Source organism: Phoca vitulina, unplaced genomic scaffold, assembly GCF_004348235.1.
Source record: "Phoca vitulina isolate PV1807 unplaced genomic scaffold, GSC_HSeal_1.0 scaffold37, whole genome shotgun sequence".
Lineage (NCBI taxonomy): Eukaryota > Metazoa > Chordata > Mammalia > Carnivora > Phocidae > Phoca > Phoca vitulina.
In genome coordinates, this window is record NW_022589740.1 from 15,746,617 (window position 1) to 15,766,005 (window position 19,389).

The window sequence follows — 19,389 nt, forward strand, 5'->3', positions numbered from 1 at the left end:
GCAACAACTGGGTTTTAAATTGTCAGTAGATTAACTCTTTTTTCCATTCATTCCTTCTTTTCTTTAAACACTTTCCCCCCCCCCCCCCCCCCCCCCCCCCCCCCCGCGTAATGAGATAACATACTTAAAGTACCTGATAATTAGTCACTAATATTCTGAAATCCACTGTGCTAGGTGCTTAGGTCCGTTTTCTCATTGGATCCTCACCACATTATGAGAGACGGTCCATAACACTCGAAAGAAGAATGTCAGGGAAATCTGTGACTTGATTAATGTCAGACAGCTGGAGGAAGAAGCCCAAATCAAACCCGGGTGGGGATGACTCCAAAATTGGTGTATTTTCCCAGCCCAGTGTTTCCTAATATGCTGGTACCCAGTAGGCACATGAAACCTTTGTTCCCTTTTTTTTTTTTAATGTCCACATTTGGGCTTTTTAAAAAGCACAACTTGGTTACTCCCAATTAAACATATGGCGTCCCGAATAATCAAATGCTTACGCAGGCACTAAGGGACTGAGGTGTTCTGGGCACTGTGCTTTATTCAGACCTGTCACTAGGCAAACCAACAGAGCTCCTAGAAGGCAAATTCCGCTGCCTGTGAGTGGGCAGCCTTAATGATGATCCGATAAAACACTGAATGTCAATTACCAGCTACAGTCAATTACCAGCTACAGGGCAGATGGAGCCCTAGGTCTTGGAATGCAAATTCCTTCTCTTTCCAGGAGCTTCTCTTTTCTCTTAATTAGCGATTAGGCTGCAATGTTTTAGACCTGCAGACTGGGCTTGAGGAAAGACTAAGGGAGTGTGGGAGAGGAAAGATGAAGCCAGCACTTCCTGCAGCATGCGGCTACAGTGGTAGAGAAGGGTAATTTGAGGATGTTCCCTCCCCTGGGGCACTGGCAGGGGGGCCGAGGGACTGCAGCGGGTACTTTGAAGGGTTTAAGAGCAAATAATAAATGAGGGCTAGGGAGGTTCTTTTGGTCACCCTAGAAGTGAAAGTGGGTGATAACAAGTCTCATCCTTATGCCTGTGTTTCAGGATTCCCTCCACCCGAGGGAATATTTTGATGGTTTTAAGCTCCTCAGGAAGGCGTTTGAGCTTTAACTGATTTCATCTGCATGTCAGCACCCTTGTTTAGTTGGAGAGCATCTGGAATGCTCAACGGTCCTGATAGGTTCACCTGCCACCCTTCATCACCTCCAGAGAGGAGGATGTGAGACAGCGCTTTGGGCTCCATAGCACAGTGCTCACTGGGGTGCACACAGGAGCTCTGTCCACAGCCTGATCTTCCAAGTCATTCACTTTCTCAGTTAGCGTGCTTCAGTTCCTCTCATCCGAGGGTGACCCGCCTCAGGTAATCAGCGATGTTTTCCAAAGGTAAATGAGTTGTTCTTTCAAATGATGGTCACCTCCTTCTGTCACTGTGTATCGAACCCCAAATCCTCACTATGAATGCATCAGATACTGTACAGTTTCCCCCATGAGAGCAATCCCACTGCAGCCATAAATGGCGGGAGCACTGGGGGATAACATCATACCCGTGGAGTAGGGGGATTGAGTGCACTAGAGAACCTGTAAATATTCTAGGCTCACTTGCAGGAATAACAAAGACAGCCCACCAAAAAGGAGACTGGCAAGACATTTTACACACCTCAGATGGGCAATAAATGGATTTCCATCTACCATACCGTGCTCATGGGAAAGTATTCATGATTCCACAGATTGGATAATAGGCTTTATTTATTTTGTTTAATTGCAGTTAATAATCACACTCATGCCTTTTGTCCCCTCTTGTGTCTGGTTTTGCAACCAACTGTTCAGTGTTTTTTTAATTTTGGCATCCTTAAGCTAGGACTTGGAAGGACTTTTCACAAACATAGAGGCAATGCAAAATTCTCTTAATTGAGGAAAAAATATACAGGAACCAATCCATCTATACTAGATTTTCATATAAATTGGAGGAACAGAGAGAGGTTGCTATAATTCTAGTTATAAACTATTTCTGAGGAGCCAGTTTATTTTGTTTTTGGACAGCAGCTAAACAGTATAGAAAACCCCTGTGCAGAGCCCCAGCCAATTATTTTATCCATTCAAAAAAACCATTTTTGGTTTCCTCTTAGGAGCTTCTAACCTAGTGGACAGAACAAACTGCTTATAAAAATCTCAATCTGATACATAGAATTGCCTTTTAATAAATAGTGGCCATTTTATCAGAGAAAATAAATTTGGAGGGTACATTCAATCATTGAGTAAACCTGCTTTGTGCAATATGCCTGCTCCAAGTTCATTTGTTTTCACAGTGAACTCCTTTTTGATACCCTTACCTCACCAAGTGGTTTAGATGAGGCTTGTGCTCAAGTTCTTTCTTTTAATAAATAGCAAAGCTACTTGGAACACCAAAAAGGGAAATGAATCCATACCAGGGAAAAACACTCCCGAAAGAGCATGAGCTCAGGCTCAGACACACCTGGGTCACAGCCCAACTCTGTTACTTACCTCCCTGCATTAATTTATGCAAGATTTCTCATCTCTCTGAGCCTCAGTTTCTCATTTATAAAAGGGCTGTTATCTGGATTAAACATTACATAGAATGGCACTTGTAATATGGTAGGTGTCAATGAATGGGAGCCTGGGTGATTGCTACATCACCACTATATTCAGGTGTGTTGGCCAAGACTTCACTTTGGATACATTCTTTTAGCAGCAACTGTGGTCAGGACCCAAACAATGGTGGAAATGAAAAGGATCAGCTCTTAATTCCTTGCTCTTCGGACAACGTGCAGGCTGGCGGAAACCAAACATTTGCAAGTGTGTTGGATCCACAATTTATGAGCCATCCTTTTTGCAGGGGTGCCAACCCACGGGGGTACCAGAGTGGTATTTAGAGCATCTGCAAAACTACACGGATGAATGCCAGCACCTGAGAATAAAAAAGCAATGGGACCAGGAAGGATAAGTCCTGTCAATCAGAAAAGCCTGTGGGGGAAGGAAAGTGGAAGTCACTGTTGAGAAGACAAAATAGAAAAGCAGTGGCCCCCAGACACCTCCAGGCTGTGGAAACAGATCTCTCCTTCTAGCTGCTTGATGTTTATTCTGCATTTGTAGTTCCCAATGGAAAACAAAAAACAACAAATAATAAAAAAAGAAACAACAGTGATCCATCAACCAGATGTCTCCATTTTCATGAGCTTTATCCATTTATCCATTGATCTCTATTATCACAGGACGTCTCCCAAGATTCAGTTCAACAAACTGGCTCCCCAAGGTGGTTGGTGCTCTTTGGACTCATCCCCAAAGCATAGACAATCCTGAGTTTTTTGGTTAAAATTAAGTATTGACCTGGTAAGGAACAAACTCAGTGTGTAGACTTACATGTGTGTGTGGGGTGGGGGGATATATATGAGATAAAATTTACTGTTTTAACCATTATTAATGTACAGTTCTGTGCCATTAATTGCATTCACATCATAATGCAACCAATACCACCATTCCTCTGTCTCCAGAACATTTCCATCTTCCCCAGTTGAAACGGTGTGCCCATTAAGCCCCTACCAACCTCCATTCTACTCTCTATCCCTCTAAATCTGACTCCTCCATGCACCTTATATAAGTGGAATCATACATTTGTTCTTTTGTGACTGGTTTATTTCACTTAACATTTTCAAGGTTCATCCATGTTGTAGCACGTGTCAGAATTTGCTCCCTTTTTAAGGCTGAATAATTGTGTAGACTTATAAGTAAAGCTGCTGTAGTCTCACTTTATGGCCTCATATTTTGAGCCTTGCTATAAAATGTCACACTCAAAAAGGCTTTAAAAACTGAGTTGTTTCATTAGTATATAACTTGAAAATACTACTGAGTACTTATTATAGCTAGTGAAAAGTAATAAATGTATGGATTTCTTTTCATGAGAACTGTCTTCACACAGCGGTATCTTAAGTTGGAAACTAGCTTTGGCATCCTTGCAAAGAAATAGTGTTACTTGATTAGCCTTGTGGCTGTAGAGTCACTCAGGAAAGTCACATTCTGTAATTCCTGGCATCTGAGTGATAAAGCACATACATAGAAGCCTACAGATAATGCAGTATCCCAAGGTGGCTCACCGAAATAACCAGATCAAAACCACATGGCTGATCTCTCGTCAAATGCTCTTCCCATTTTCTCTTACTAATCACCCTTGCTAAAAAGTTGTTTCATACTCACATTATCTACTTCTGTGTTTATTCATTTATTTAGAATATATATATATATTCTATATATATATATGTATTGCTCAAATGTTATAACAAATTTGGCTCTAATCCATAAAGGATATTACAAAGTACAAAAGAAAGCCTAACATTTCTGCAGGAGAAATGGAAGTTCTCCTGGTCATATCTGTCTAAAAATTATTATTATGTGAGTCTCAATCATGTTTCGTAGCTGTGGATGATGTAATAAATGTGTACATATTCCGGATGATCTCATAAAGCTTACTTTTAACTTAGATCTGCAAACACGAACACATTGTGCAATGTTATCAAGAGGTGAAATGAACACAGCAAGTGACTTGTAAATTTTTCAATGGACAAGCATTAATTTTTAAGCTGTATCTTCAGCTTTTGAGACATCACCTCTCTCCCCATGAGACATCACTTCCTGCATGTCCTTTGAACTATTATGGGATGAGATGAGAAAGGAACTAAAAGGGGAATGAAATTTTTTTGATCACAGTAGAAAGATAATTTGGACTGAATAATAGATGAAGACACCAGAAGGAAGAGCTTGTAGGATGAAGTGGAGAACAAAATATTGGCCCCTGAAGTCTGTGCTAAAAGTGATTTTTTCCAAGAATTTTGTATATCACGCTTGTCATAAACATTTAGTTTCATTGTGCAATGAAGACAGATGACAAGAATTTGCTGCTCCAGCAAACAAAAAAAAAAAAAGCAACTTCACTATGTCTTTGGAATCTGCCTTTTTTTGGTTTCAAATGTGCAGTGGAAAACTTGGGCCTGCAAGGGCTGGGGTTGGGGACAGTTGTTTATATAACTAATTGGACATCTACATAACTATGAAAATCAGGGCAGGTCCCTCTATTCTCATCTGTTCCAAAGCCAAGCCTTGCTCTAAAGTTAAGAGGCATGCAGGCTTGAGAGAGGTACACAGCTTAGCTGTCCTACGCTGACTCACTTACATAAGCTTCAAGGTTATGAGGGTTTTCTTCATTTTGTGTCTAAATGGTAGGAGGGAAAAACATGTTTTCAGAGTCAGTTATCAGGGAAGAAAAGTGCTTGGGCAGGTCTTAGGTTAGGGAGAACTTTTGTAGATCAGAGGATGATGAGAGATGTGAAGAAACAATTGAAGACAAAGAGACTGGTGGAGAACCATCCTGAAGAAAGATCCAGAGCATTAGATGGACAGCCAACAATGGCCAGGAGCAATGTACCTTCCACAGAGAGAGGAGACAAGTGAACAATCACAGAAAAGATAGGAATTTTGGCATCGAGAAAAAGGATGCTGGAGAAACTCAGTATCTTATCAGCAAATGAGGTAGTGAGGTCACCTTCTGAGAAAGAATGAGTGGGACTTGGGTCTTGGGAAGTTTTGGCCTAGCCCCCATAAGAAATGCAAGAGGCAACTGGACAGATGAATGAAAGGGTGATCAAGCAGGGTGAGCTAGAGTCATAGTGGGTCATTAGAAGGGTGTTTTGGAGGGGTTATTTGAAATCTCAGAGATGGGGCAATTTCAAGGGATGATTATATCTAAGGTGGCACTTTCTGAGTGCCAATAGAGGGCATTCCAGTTGAGCAGATCAAATACAAAGCCAAGGTATCAGTGCCACCTACTGGCTTATGGAAGCCAATAAGGAGGCAAACAAGAGATCTAGAGAATTCTAAATTTTCATAATACTATTTGAATAACACTTGCTTGACCTAGCCACGCATCCTCTGTAATTACAAAGGACACTTTGGGCATAGATATGGAAAAATTCCCAGAACCATCTAAACAGCATTCGATTTAGCAGAGCAGGGTGCATTTAGCTTAAAATGCTATCCTAGCAGTGGATCTAAGACGCCATGGAGATTAAGGTGGATGGATATCAGGAGTTAGGAGAACGAAACCACAGTGTCAGTTCCTATAGGCATGAATGCCAAGGCAAAGTAACCATCTTTGCCTCCAGGTCTAGCAGGGAGTCCAGTGTATGCCCTTGCTCTTCTGTTCTAATCTAGACTGTCTGAGGAAGTCAAAGTCTCCTGGCTAGCATTTGAATTATTACTATCTCTTTACAAATCATTCTTCTCAAAAATCTTTGAGAACCCAAGAGCAGGTTCTTTTCAATTAGTATATATTTGATTAGTATATTCGACTAGTATATCTAGTCCATCAGTTACCTAGCATCGAGGTGTTCAAAGAATATCAACAGAATGAATGAATAAATGAATGAATGAATGAAGAATCTGTGATCCTACATTTCTTTAGAATACACTTTCTTTGGGTTTAGAAGCCTCCGTGAAATCCCGCTCTCATTCCTGTTCCACTCAGTCCACACCTTTTGAAAGATACATAGCTACCATCCAACTCCATAAACACAAATTATTAGCATTGGCAATGTAGGCAAGACCTACTTCTTCCTGCCAGGTCTGTTCTAGATCCTCTGCTCGTTTTCTTGCTAGTGTCTGGACTGATAATTACTGCTCAGTTGGTTGTGGCAAAGGTCACACTGTGCCAGAAGGGGAAGAGATTACAGCAAGGGCAGTAATTAAGAAGTGGAATGGGGAACCTGAATAAATAAAAGGCCGCATAAATATGATACCTATATTGAGTCAGACAGTCTCAACTTGAAATCACCCACTCCTACTAGACAGAAGTCCCAGCCTTTTTTTGCCTTGGAAACCAAGCTTTTCTTCTGATGACCAAGAATGCAACTAGTCCATTCTAATACCTTTGTGTGAATTAGTAAAAGGCATCCCCTACAGAGGCAGAGGCAGCCAACACCAGAGTGCATGGCTTGGTGAGATGAACCCGGGCTGGATTTCTGCCTCCACTTGACCACTGGGGCAGTCACCTTGTGCAGTGAACGAATTGCATGTTTACATTCTTTGTCCCCATTGGGGACGCACTGTTTTGGGCCTCGGGCTCCTGGGAGTCACTCCGAGCTAAGAACCATGGTTCCATTCTAAAAGTTGTATATCAGATTCCTTGGCAACAACTGGAAGATGAAGAAGAGCAGAGTCTAGGATGTGAAGGGTGTGCCAATACTAGATAATTGCATTGCTCTGGATATGTCCTTTTCCCTTTAGTTAACAAAACTAATAGACTAACTCTACATCAAAAGACAAACTCTACCTCTTCATTTTCATTTTTTTGGTTTAGTGCAAGGGAAAGATTTATGTATATAAGGTTTACCTCACCCAACTGCGCTAGTTCAGTAAAGCTATGGGACAATGTAGAGGAGTGGACTTCCCTCCATTTCTCACCAGTCAAGTCTGTGTTTCCAGGACTTCAAAGCAACTACAATAAATCAGGCAGCAAATCTCAGAATTTCAGTAAGATGCCTTGGTTAAACCATGCATGAGTAACTGCTACCTCACTATTCTGGCTGGAGCTCAGATTGACTATGTTCAGACATACTTATAGGGGGTGGGGTGATTCTGCTGAAATCTGAAACTATATTTTCTGAGCATGATCAGTTTCCAAACAATACCAAGTGGTTCTTTGGATCAGACTGAAGAAATCTGTCGATTTCTTTTAGGACAATGGGAGGAGAGGACATGTGTAGTGTGAGTAGAGAGTGGAAGTCAATGAGTAGAGACCCATCATTGGTTTATCACTGGATTATCACCTTCAAAGAGGTTGGCCTGTCTCCACCATCTTTACTATGAGAGTAATTTCTTAAATGGTCATAAGGAGTTTGTAAGGCTGGACTTACTTCTGTGGAAAGGCCTCCTATGTGTTTTTCCTTGGGAAAGATAAACTTTCCAATTAAATGAAGGATTCTCTGGCTATCTCTTCATTGTTACTCTTTCAGGGTGAGATGCAGCTCACATCTGTCAAATGTTAGCCAAGCTTCGACTCCCCTTCTTAACCAGTAACCACAATACCCCCAGAATGGTGGGTGGGTGCTGCTTGTTGCTTGACTTGAACCAAGGCTATAAGTGGGGTCTCTGGGGTCCAGAACCCTCAGCCTTTAACAGGAAAGTCAGAAGGAGATCAGTATAGGGGTCCTGTGAGAAGCCCCCGTTGGCCTCTGTCTACTTATAAAATCTGTAACACATGTTGACTACGTCCAAAATTATGTCATTGCCTCATAATGTTTTGAGGTTCCAACTTCCGAGGCCCTTGGGAGAGGAGTAGTTGTTATTGTAAGGTCAGGATTTAGGACGGGCAACTGAAGCCATTCAAGGTCTCCTCGCTGTGTTGTTTCCATTGCTTTTAGGCAGCCACAGAGAGATCTGGCTGCTCTCAGACTGACAGCCTAGGCAGCACTGCCATGTAGAAATGAGGTAAACAACCAGATTTTGTTCCCTAGGAGAATACATTGATGAACATGGTCACTGCCAGGTCTGTGAAGCCTCGTGTGCCAAGTGCTGGGGGCCAACTCAGGAAGACTGCACTGACTGCCCCATCACAAGGTAAGTGGCCTCTCAGTATCTCCTGTGGTTGAGAGCTCATGGGTGGCAGGATGGAGAGAGGAGGTGTTTACTATCTTAAAGACACCCCCTTGGGCCTGCAGAAAAAGGAACCAAACTCCTTCCCATGACACAAAACCCCTCCGTGGTCTGGATACAGCCCACCTGTGTAGCATCTTCTCCCCATGATGTCCTGTACCCCCTGCGAGAAAGTTACCTGGACAAGAGGGGCTTCCTCATCAATAAAAATGATGGTGCCTTTGATGCCTGCAGTTGCATCCCCTTCTGCACACCCATCATCTCCATCTGCGGATCAAATATCTGCTCGTATTTCTAGAATCAGTTCAAGGATGAACTGTTCTCTGAAGGCGTTTTGACCACTTCCCAGAATGAACCTTCTCCTCTTTATGTTCCTCTGGGCTCTGTATAAACTCCCATGAGCACCTGTGACATTTTAAAACATTAATTTACAAATCTCTATCTCTCTATAGAGGAGCTATATTTCGGTAAGCCCATTGACATACTCATCTTTGTATCTCCATTACCTATCACAGCACAAGGAAAATAGTAGGCACTCAATAAATGTTTGGAAGGTGAATGAATGGGGAAATAAGTACCTGAATGGTATGAGAATCTGCCAATACACTGGGAATTTCTAGTATAGAGAGTTGGAAGCCTGTTGCATTTTTAGTCGACACTCCTCTGATTGGTGCACTTAATATTTGCCGGCTGACCGAGTGTTTGAATGAATAGCCCCATCACTGCTCTGCAAAGTGCATTGGAAGCAGGCTCTCTCCAGACCAGTATGATGAGGCTGCTTCAGCAGGAAATAAATCCCTAGGATGGACATTCCCTCTGCTTTGTACAACAGTCATTTCATCTAATTCTGCCTCAGGATTATAATATCCTGAGCAGGAACTATGGTTGTGTTTGTCTCCCTATTCCCCCACAGTGATCAACACATAGTAATAATTCAAGAAATGATAAAGTGTATAATTAATATCATGGACTTGGCTCCCTAAATAGCTTCCTCAGGAAGACAAAAAAGGGAGAGAGAGATGGAGGGAGGAAGGGAGACAGACACCAAAGAACAGTCCTAAGAATTGTCAATGCTAACTGTGGTAACATTTTCCAAGTGTCTCTTTTAGATATCTATGCCTCTACATGTTGGATTTGCTTTAAAGCAACCTCAGGACATACTCTTAGGTACAGACATCATTCTGAATATGGGTCCCGTTTCTCCTAATTCCTCACCATATCAACAGTTAAATCCCACTGCATGTTTGGACATCTTTGAACTAAGGGAACTTACTAGCATTTGTTTACTAAGTCAGCTATTATCATCCAGTGTATTCTGCAGAAGTCATGGTTGTCCCAGGCACATCAAAAGTGAGGAAAAAAACTCTACTACCATAAATAGCCATTTAAAAAAAATGAATCCCATTGGTACACGAAGATCAGAGATACAGTTCCTGGGCCACTGGGGCAGTATAACTGGCTTAAGCAGCCCATGATTTAGCTTTTAAAGAAAGAAAAGCATGTTCATGAATCTTGAACTCATGTGTCCTCCTAAGGAAATCTTGTTTTCCAGGAAGAATTTTCTTCTCCTCTCCCTGAGCACTCCGTTTCACTCATCTCTCTTCCTTGATGAAAATTACTTGCAGATATGTCCAAGAAAGGACATCATATCATGGCAATGAACTACTTGATCTTTTTTTTAATCTGCATTTTCCTAGAACAGGGTTGAGAATATGAAGATATAAAAACTATTTTGAAAGATGTTGGTGTTGACTTATTTGTTCTTAAAAGGGCAGCAAAGTATTTTTCTTAAGTATTTTCCAAAACATTTTCTTGAGTGGAATCAGGTCCATTCAAGATGGTCTTGGGCACCTGCTTTATGTCCAGCTCTGAGTTAGGTACAAGGTCCATGAATTCTAATAGGTAGCTCAGGAGTTCAAAGTCAAGGGATGGTGAAGTGCTCAGGGACCAGCAAAAGTGGGGCAGCTTTAACACCCTAGACCTGAAGCAAAAGCTGCAACCCTGGAGGAGGGGATGTCTTGCTTGATAGAAAGTGGAGCCGTAAGGGACACAGCCATTCCAGAACCATGGAAGGAGAATGCAGAATTGCAGCCCAAGGGGGGGAATAAATACCCCCAATCTCCCTCTCCTCCCAACCGCAGATCTGCTGGTGTTTTTCCTTGTCTGAAATTAACTGGAGGCCAATGGGGAAACACCATTACAAATGGGGGAAGTGAGCTTGGAGAGACAGGTTCTAGTTGGCACATTTCCAGGACACGGCAGGACAGAGAATGACAAAAAAAAATGGATCTGAGGCAAAGGTAAAGAGACAGACAGAATAACCAGGAGAGTTGGTTTGTCCAAGTTTCTTCCTGGTCTTAAGCTTTTGGATATCTCTAGTCATGGCAGAAAAAATCATCTCTAAAGGAGATTTTTTTTTTTTTAAGATTATTTATTTATTTGAGAGAGAGAGAGAAAGAGAGGGCATGAGTAGGAAGGAGGAGCAGAGGGAGAGTGAGAAGCAGGCTCCCCACTGAGCAGGGAGCCCCAGGCTGAGATCATGACCCAAGCTGAAGGCAGACACCCGACTGAGCCACCCAGGCACCCCGCCTTAAAGGAGTTTTTATCTAGGAGAGAAGTATTCATATTTAACTTATAGGTTTGCTTCAAAATAATATGGGAGGGAAGTAAATCAGTGGGGATATAAGTAAGATTGACCATGCAGTGAAATTGTTGCAGCTGAGAGATGAATACAGAGGAAAGGGTACTGTTGTGTCTTGTATATGTGTTTTTTATGTATATTTTTTTCCTTAGTAAAATTTTTAAAAATAACATAACCCTGAACTTGTTTTACAGAAAATCAAACTTTAGGAAGCCCTCTCTTTGTATTCTAGTTCTCTCTTTACATTTCCATTAACCCTTGGGTATAGCTCCTTAGAGATGATTGAAAACTTGGAGGAAGAAAGAGCATCTTTTGGTACTGCTATCTAACATGTATAGCTCTGCAACGCCGTGATCCTCATGGTCCTCCCCATGGTCCTCCTGCCAAAGCTGGCTTCCCACCCAGTCCTGAAGGAGTCATAGAGTCAATGAACCAATTAAAAACATTGAAAGCTACCTCTATTCTGACCCTCCCTCAAATGTTTTATTTGATCTGTTTCAATGAATTCAGGGGAGGGAAAGACTTTTTGCCAGATTTCATTCTGATTTAACATTAAAGTACCAGGGGCACCTGGGTGGTTCAGTTGGTTAAGTGTCTGCCTTCAGCTCAGGTCATGATCCCGGGGGGGCCTGGGATGGAGACCCCCCCCCCGTCAGGCTCCCTGCTCAGTGGGGAGCCTGCTTCTCCCTCTCCCTCTGCCCCTCCCCCTGTTCATGCTCTCTCTCTCTCCAAGTAAATAAAGTCTTGAAAAAATTTAAAGTACCAAGAAATTACATTAAGTACCCTTGTGATGGCTTATTAAGGCCAAACCAACAATCAGCAGAAGATCCACTAACCCTGATTTGCCATCTCTTATGTTCCAGTTTGTATCACATACACACACATACTGGGGGGTCTGGAAAATTTAGTGCCAATGCAGAGAACATTACCTCTGCCCAGCTCTTTAGCACTTGGTTTTGCCGACTTCTTCCTTTCCATAAGCCCCATTGGACCTGGAATTGTTCACTGCTTATGAAAAGGCTAAGAGCATGCCTGAGTTGGGGACGAAATGCCTCCCCTGCAGAGATTAGCTTGCCCAATTGTCTCAGAAATCCAGAGTGGATGACTGGCAGTCCTAGAAATGGCTTGAGTTGGCTTTACAGGAAATTGTCCTCAGCCCCATTGAGCCCAGAGCAAGATTATCTATTCTCTTCCACTAGGGAAGATTTGTTAGTGTCAGTGGAAATCTGTGCCACTTGAAATGGTACTTTTCTCAAGTTTCTTAGCAATTTTCCTTGAGGGGAATGGAGGGTGCAGGGGATGATGTAATTCAGTGCCTTTACCCAAGCATGACTGTTTTCCTTCTCTTTTTCGATCTTTAGAAAGAATCACCTTCTTCCAAAAACCTGTGTACTTCACCTATGCTTTCCTTAGGGTAGATATGAAGGGAGGTGGTTTAAAGCACCATTATGTGCTTGGTATTTTCTTAAAATCAAGCACTCAAGTCAGAAAGGCAGCCCCATCCATATATAATACATAAAAGTATTACACCATTGGCTTCACCCCCAAGTCTGCCACCCCCACTTTCTGGACGCTTCTACACGGTTCCCATCATTAAGAGTATTAGATCACCTCTCCCAAGAGAAATTATTTCCCCCTAAGCAAATTCGTCAGCTCTTTCTATAAAAGGCAAAAAATGACGATATACTTTTCATTCCCTTTGCAACTGAATTTAGGGGGAAAAAAGAACCCTCACAAGTAAACATTCCCATTCTCCCTTCAGCAGAGTATCTAGTAGCTTCCTTGTTGAAAAACCTCAGAAAGCTCTTACGTAGTTTTTCTTAAAGGGAGGTTTTGGGTATTTTTTAGCTAGTCACATCCAAATGATTCCTTGAAAAATGTTCTAGCTCAGAAACCAGAGCCAGGGTGGGGCTGGGATATTCCCAGTTGGCATTAGTGCCATCAACTAAAAATCTGGGCTGGGAGCACAGCCTTCTTATTATACACCATGGTGCAGGAGATCTGTTTTGACATGCACAACCAGATGTGCATACATGTCTGCTTAGGGCTAGGACTTCATGCCCTGCAGTGGGACCAAGGCTTGTTCACTCCAGTGGTGCTCGCTATGGTGACCAGAACCTGAAGGGCAGAGAATGCAAGAACGAGGTGTCAGTCTGTCTTATGCTGGTGGTGTTAATCCCATTGTTTCTTCTTTTTTTTTTTTTAATAGAAATTAAAATTTCTTTTTTTTTTTAAGATTTTATTTATTTGTCAGAGAGAGAGAGAGAGGCAGGCAGAGGGAGAAGCAGACTCCCCACTGAGCAAGGAGCCTGATGTGGGACTCAATCCCAGGACCCTGGGATCATGACCTGAGCCAAAGGCAGACGCTTAACTGACTGAGTCACCCAGGCACCCCAATCCCATTGTTTCTAACAGATGCAAATGACACAGACTTTCAGGGTGTGGAGATGAGATGGAAGATCACAAGCAACACCCTATTCAGGCTGCCTTGCTCCCATTCCAACCTGCACAACCCTGTGACTGAAATGGCCCATCCCCAGCTCAGGGCTGGCTCTAGCTATAGAAACAGTGGGATTTAGACACACCAGTGCACCCCAGGCCTACACCTGACCTTCCATGGGATGTCCGGCTTGGGGGAAGAGAGTTAGTAGAGAGAGAAAGGAGCCCTACCTTTGCTGACAGGCCCTCCGCTCTCTCAGGCCAGGATGCCAACCTCATACCATCGAGGGTACGTGTGTGCTACATGGTCAGTTAGCCTCACAACTGAGACAGTAGCTACTACTGTGAGGAAACTTGAACAGACCCAATTTGACACCATCTGTGTTAACTTAGGACGCATTTAGCAAATTCCTTGGTAATCCATACTATCAGTGAGCAGAAGGCAGAATAGCAGCTCTCAAAATGTGTTCCCTAGACCAGCAGCATGAGCTTCACCCAGGAACTGAAAAAACACAAATTCTCAGCTCTCTCCCGCAAAGACTCACTGCATTAGAAACTCTGGGGGTGGAGCCCCACAGCTCACTTTATTACCGCATTACCTATCTGACTCTTGCACTTGGTAAACATTTTGTATTTTTCTGAGCGAAGTTTTTGGATACGATTTACCTAATCCTGTTTGCTCTTGGGATTACTTTGCAAAGGAAGAAAAGAAGCAAAACTATGAAAATATTAACAGTGACATTATGATATGTATTTTATGTGTATAAAATCAAAGGTTTTAGAAGCCCCCATACTAACTCATCTGTGGTGTCCTTGTAGGTGTTTGCAAACATGATGAAAAAAAGTTGGTACTTTAGGGCGCCTGGGTGGCTCAGTTGGTTAAGCGACTGCCTTTGGCTCAGGTCATGATCCTGGAGTCCCGGGATCGAGTCCTGCATCGGGCTCCCTGCTCAGCAGGGAGTCTGCTTCTCCCTCTGACCCTCCCCCCTCTCATGCTCTCTCTCTCATTCTCTCTCTCTCACATGAATAAATAAAATCTTAAAAAAAAAAAAAAGTTGGTACTTTAGACATCAGGAAACACTTGCAAAAATGACACTCAAAATCACTTTTATCGATTAATCGCCATATGCATAGGCCAAGTTTATAAGTAGCACGTAAGCACCAGGACCGCGCTTTATTCTACCCTTTCGAGAGCCCTTGATGTTGACATTTCCCCTGTAAAGTGTGCATATGCTGATAACTAAAGGAAGAATATTTTCTCCAAGGCCTCTGGATTCAGAGGCCTATCTAGTGTCTTGAAAATTTAAAGACCTCCATCTGCCTGTTGACTGTGTCTGGCTGGCGCCCACACTATGGGTTTAACCCCTGCAGGGACTGGTTAGCTTACTCGGAACCAGACTCCGGATTGCATCCTGAGCCAGTTTCTGGCACGTCTGCTGTTGGGTCCAAACCTTGGGCCACGGATGGGTACGTGACTAATATTCCACATGTTCTAAGATGATCAGTCCCAGGCATCCCCCTTGTTTCTGGAGCAATGAAACCAAGTCTGTGCACTGAAACATGAACACCACATGTTCTCATACTTAGAGCCATTCCAGAAAGTCGCCCTTTCAAACCATGAAATCTGCTCTTCCTCTAGGACTTTTGACAATGGCCGCTGCATTTTCAAATGTCCCTCAGGGAAATTTGAATTTCAGAACGAATGCCATCCCTGCCACTACACCTGCCGAGAATGCCAAGGAGATGAGCCTTCCAGCTGCATTGCTTGTGGAGTAGGTGAGGAAGTCTGGCCGCTCTCTTCTTCCTTTCTTCAAAGCTGTTCTCCCACTGGTTTGACTCAGAAGCTTCAACTCTGGGGACAAGGGGTAGATATTAGACAGCTGTTCACTGGAGAGTGTGTATCACCTTGAAGTTTCTGCTTCTTGTCAGGAAACGATTTCACATTATCGTAGGCCCAGACTCACTGCCCCTAAGGAGATGAGAGAGAAGCTAAGAGATGTCCTTCTGGAGAAGGAGAAAGAAAGGTCCTTCAGACATGATGTCAGACATGAGACTGTCAGGAAAGCTAAGATTTGTTGAGGTGAAAGTGAAAAGCGAGGAAGTTAAGGGTGACACATTCAGTCTTCAAGAGAAATATTGAAAGAGAGGCTGTGTCAAGGTCTCCTCAGCCCTGAGCTATGCCATTTAGAAGTTGTCAGAGCCCTACTGTAGGAGCAAAGGAATTGTTTCAACACAAAAATATTACTTTTTGTCTCAGCTTTAACAGTTCAAGTTTCTGCTGTCGTTGGATTATATTCCATGATCTCAAAGGTCCTCTGCAGTTTGACCCTTGAGTCCTTTCCAACTTCCCCTCATATGTCTGTTCCCCACTTTGACCTCATGTGGGCCAGATTCATATTTTACTTGACCTTTTAACATTTCAGCCAAATTTTAAAATTGGGAAATTTCAAAGAAAAACCTTGGTGGTTTGGTTTTTTTGTTTGTTTGTTTTTGTTTTGGCTTGGTTTGGTTTCTTTGGAACACTTGGAGCACAACACTGGGCACCACTTGGCCGACATTCCCCAAATGGTTGACTAGAGATCAGAGGAGGCTGCTCTCTGTTTCTCCACAGTCCCCACCACTCCCTATTGTCTCACTGATCCCAAGGCCATCAGTTACCACCGCCATCGTGCTTACATGGTTTTTTTCTGGTGGAAGAGAATTATTTATCTTTATTCTTCCTTGTAATATAACCAAGAAAAATGAAGAACAAATTGAGAGTATCATGCATTTGCAGGAAAATGGGAGATAACACATTTCTTTGTGTAAATTAAAATAATTTCTTTGTGTTTCTTATGTAAACAAAGTAGATCTATATCAATTTTTCTCTGTAGCCTGCTCGTTTCTGTTTCCTTCCTCATCTAAAGGATGGTGATAATGGTTTTCTACTTTTAAGATTATGACAATGAAATGAGGTTAAATGAGATAAAATAACAAAGCACTTAAACAGGGCTGGGCACATAAGAAGTACTCAATAGATATTAAATACTACCCTTACTACTACTACTACTACTACCACTATTATTGTTCGTACCTACTTACTCCTGTGGGCATATGAATTTCTCTAGCTGTTCAAAGACTTCACTGGAAATGTTCCTCACTTATCTGCCTGACCTCTATTTATTTTTAGGTCTCAGTTTCAACATCATTTCCTCAATGAGGGCTGCCCCAATTTCCTTGTATGGGATGGGACCTCTCTATATGTGCATCCTTGGAGCCTCCGCTTACCCCTTTACAGTCATCCTCAAACTTGATAGCTATCTTGTCCATAAGACTCTATGTCCTGTAAGAGCAGTGAATGGTTTCTACCTGAGCACTAGCTTTGAGCACTGGTAGAGCATCGGCATGCACAGTATAACTGAATAAATGAATGGTTCAGTAGAAAGAATATCAGTACGAGCAATCAGGATACCTGGGTTCTAGTTCCTCCTTTGTGACTAATGAACTGAAGATATTAATCCTGTCTCTTCACCTCTTTAAGTCTCTCCTTGTTTGTAAAAAAAATGGGGGTGGAGGTGGCACATAGACAAGACAGCATCTAAAATCCCTTTCACACTTAAAACACACTAAATCTTCATACATAGTCCAAAATTAAGGATTCACTTGAATACTGAACAAATGTCTAATATGTTCTAAGCATCCTTATAGTTACTTGGACCAATCCACACAAAAGATGCTTTGACATTTCTTCTCCATTTTTTGTTTAAAAGTCTATGTTTACTCCATATCTTAACAAAAGTTCACATGTAGAAGTTACTACACACAGTTGCCATAGAAAATGCAAGAAATGATTGTATGATGCTTGCCTTCAAGGACTTTACAGCCTCACAGGGATTTGTGCTCATGTATTATAAAACAAGAAAATATTCAAGACCAAAGGAAGGAAGGAATCCTACCACAAGTCAGAGAGGAAACATCACTTTCAGCTCTAGTGAACAGAAAAGCCTTGCCAGAGAAGGCATTGTTGAGCAAGCTCTGATTAGCAGGGTTCCCTCCTATTAGGAGCACAATGCCCCTAGTGCATATATGAGCATGGCCAGTACATGAAACAGTGCTAAAGACAAGGGATGCCTGACCTGAGGCAGTTCCATATCAACAGGCTTTAATACTGAGGGGTGCTTGGGTGGCTCAGTCTGTTGGGCCACTAACTCTTGGTTTTGACTCAGGTCATGATCTCAGGGTTGTGGGATTCAGCCCTGTGACAGCCTCCATGTTGGGCACCGAATCTGCTTGATATTCTCTCCCCATCCTCCCTCCCCCTCTGCTCCTGCCCCTGCTCCTCTCTCAAATAAATACTTAAATAAAATCATTAAAAAAAAATAAAAGGCTGAAAACCCTCTGACTACAGGGTGCCAAATACACACATAAGCATCTCCCATCAGTTCACAGAAATCCCACCTTTGCTTAACTGTAATTTTGTTAAGATTTAGGTTTGAATCCTTTTGAAAATACAGACTTCTAGCCCTGTTGGTGAAGATTCCCTCTAAGTTCTTGTCCAGATTTTCCTCTACAAAACTGAATCCAAAGCTAAATTTGACCAATCACACAACAACTACAGTAAGAAAAATGTTGAAGCTAAACTTTATAAAGTTTACTTTCAGAATCCCTCAGCCTTTATTTTTTTTAAGATTTTATTTATTTCTTTGAGAGAGAGAGAGAGCATGAGCTGGGGGGGGGGGGGGGTGCAGAGGGGAGGGAGAAGAAGACTCCCTGCTGAGCAGGGAGCGCGTTGCGGAGCTCAATCCCAGGACCCCAGGTCATGACCTGAGTTGAAGGCAGACACTTAACCAACTGACCCACCCAGGCAGCCCCTCAGCCTTTCTTTCATCATTTCCAGCAATCCTTTCCCTTCATGTCTTCCACCCTCAACCTTTCTTTCTTCCTGAAGGCATGCTGTCTTCACATGAGTCCGCCTTCTCTTCTAATGAAATTAGCTGCAAGAGATGCTCTGGAAACAGCCAATTGCTCTTAGGTATAAATGAAAGCCATTCTAGAGTTTCTTGCACTTTGACTCATATTATCACATGAAAGGTTTTGCACCTTACAAAAATATCAGCCCTTCCGGTACTAGAACAAGCTTCCCTTATTTATTGTCACAATAATTTAAATTCTGAGACTCTGGTTAAGTAGCCAAAAATTTATGCATGATAATTTAAATCACTGGGGTATCCAAATTACCAGCCAAAGCTAAATGAGCTGCCATATTACCCAGGCTATTAGAAATTTGAGCCAATCTTGGTGTAATTCTGGACCAAACCTGTGGGAAAAGCTGCCCTTGATCAAGGCATCTAAGTTAACTCCTTTACAGGGTCCATGTATTTTAAATACCAAGACCATCCAAATCTGTTTTTTAAACTCAAATTGTAATACCCAAAGTGGTTCAAATAATAAAGCCATGTCTGAACAATACAAATGGGATTGGAGAACATTTCCTCTGATATCGGAACCCATCATTGTTAATTTTATTTTTAGATTGTTGATCCAGTTGGATATGTTAGAAAAATGGGAATATTGCTAAATATTAATGCACTTAGCCACTCATTCATTCATACAACAAATATGTGTTTAGATCTCAAAATATCCCAGGCTGTCCCAAGCCCCTGGATCCTGAGGTGATGT

The 19,389-nt window shown here is 42.3% G+C and overlaps 1 protein-coding gene across 2 annotated transcripts in view; it reads left to right on the forward strand.

The window, feature by feature from the left end:
* The window catches only part of PCSK5 (proprotein convertase subtilisin/kexin type 5), a 456,955-nt gene that overhangs the window by 334,954 nt on the left and 102,612 nt on the right, over positions 1–19,389 (forward strand). For both annotated transcript variants that reach the window (XM_032427639.1, XM_032427640.1), the window contains exons 21-22: positions 8,513–8,615; positions 15,371–15,507. In XM_032427639.1, the coding sequence (XP_032283530.1) occupies positions 8,513–8,615; positions 15,371–15,507 (240 nt within the window). The remainder of the gene's footprint in view (positions 1–8,512; positions 8,616–15,370; positions 15,508–19,389) is intronic.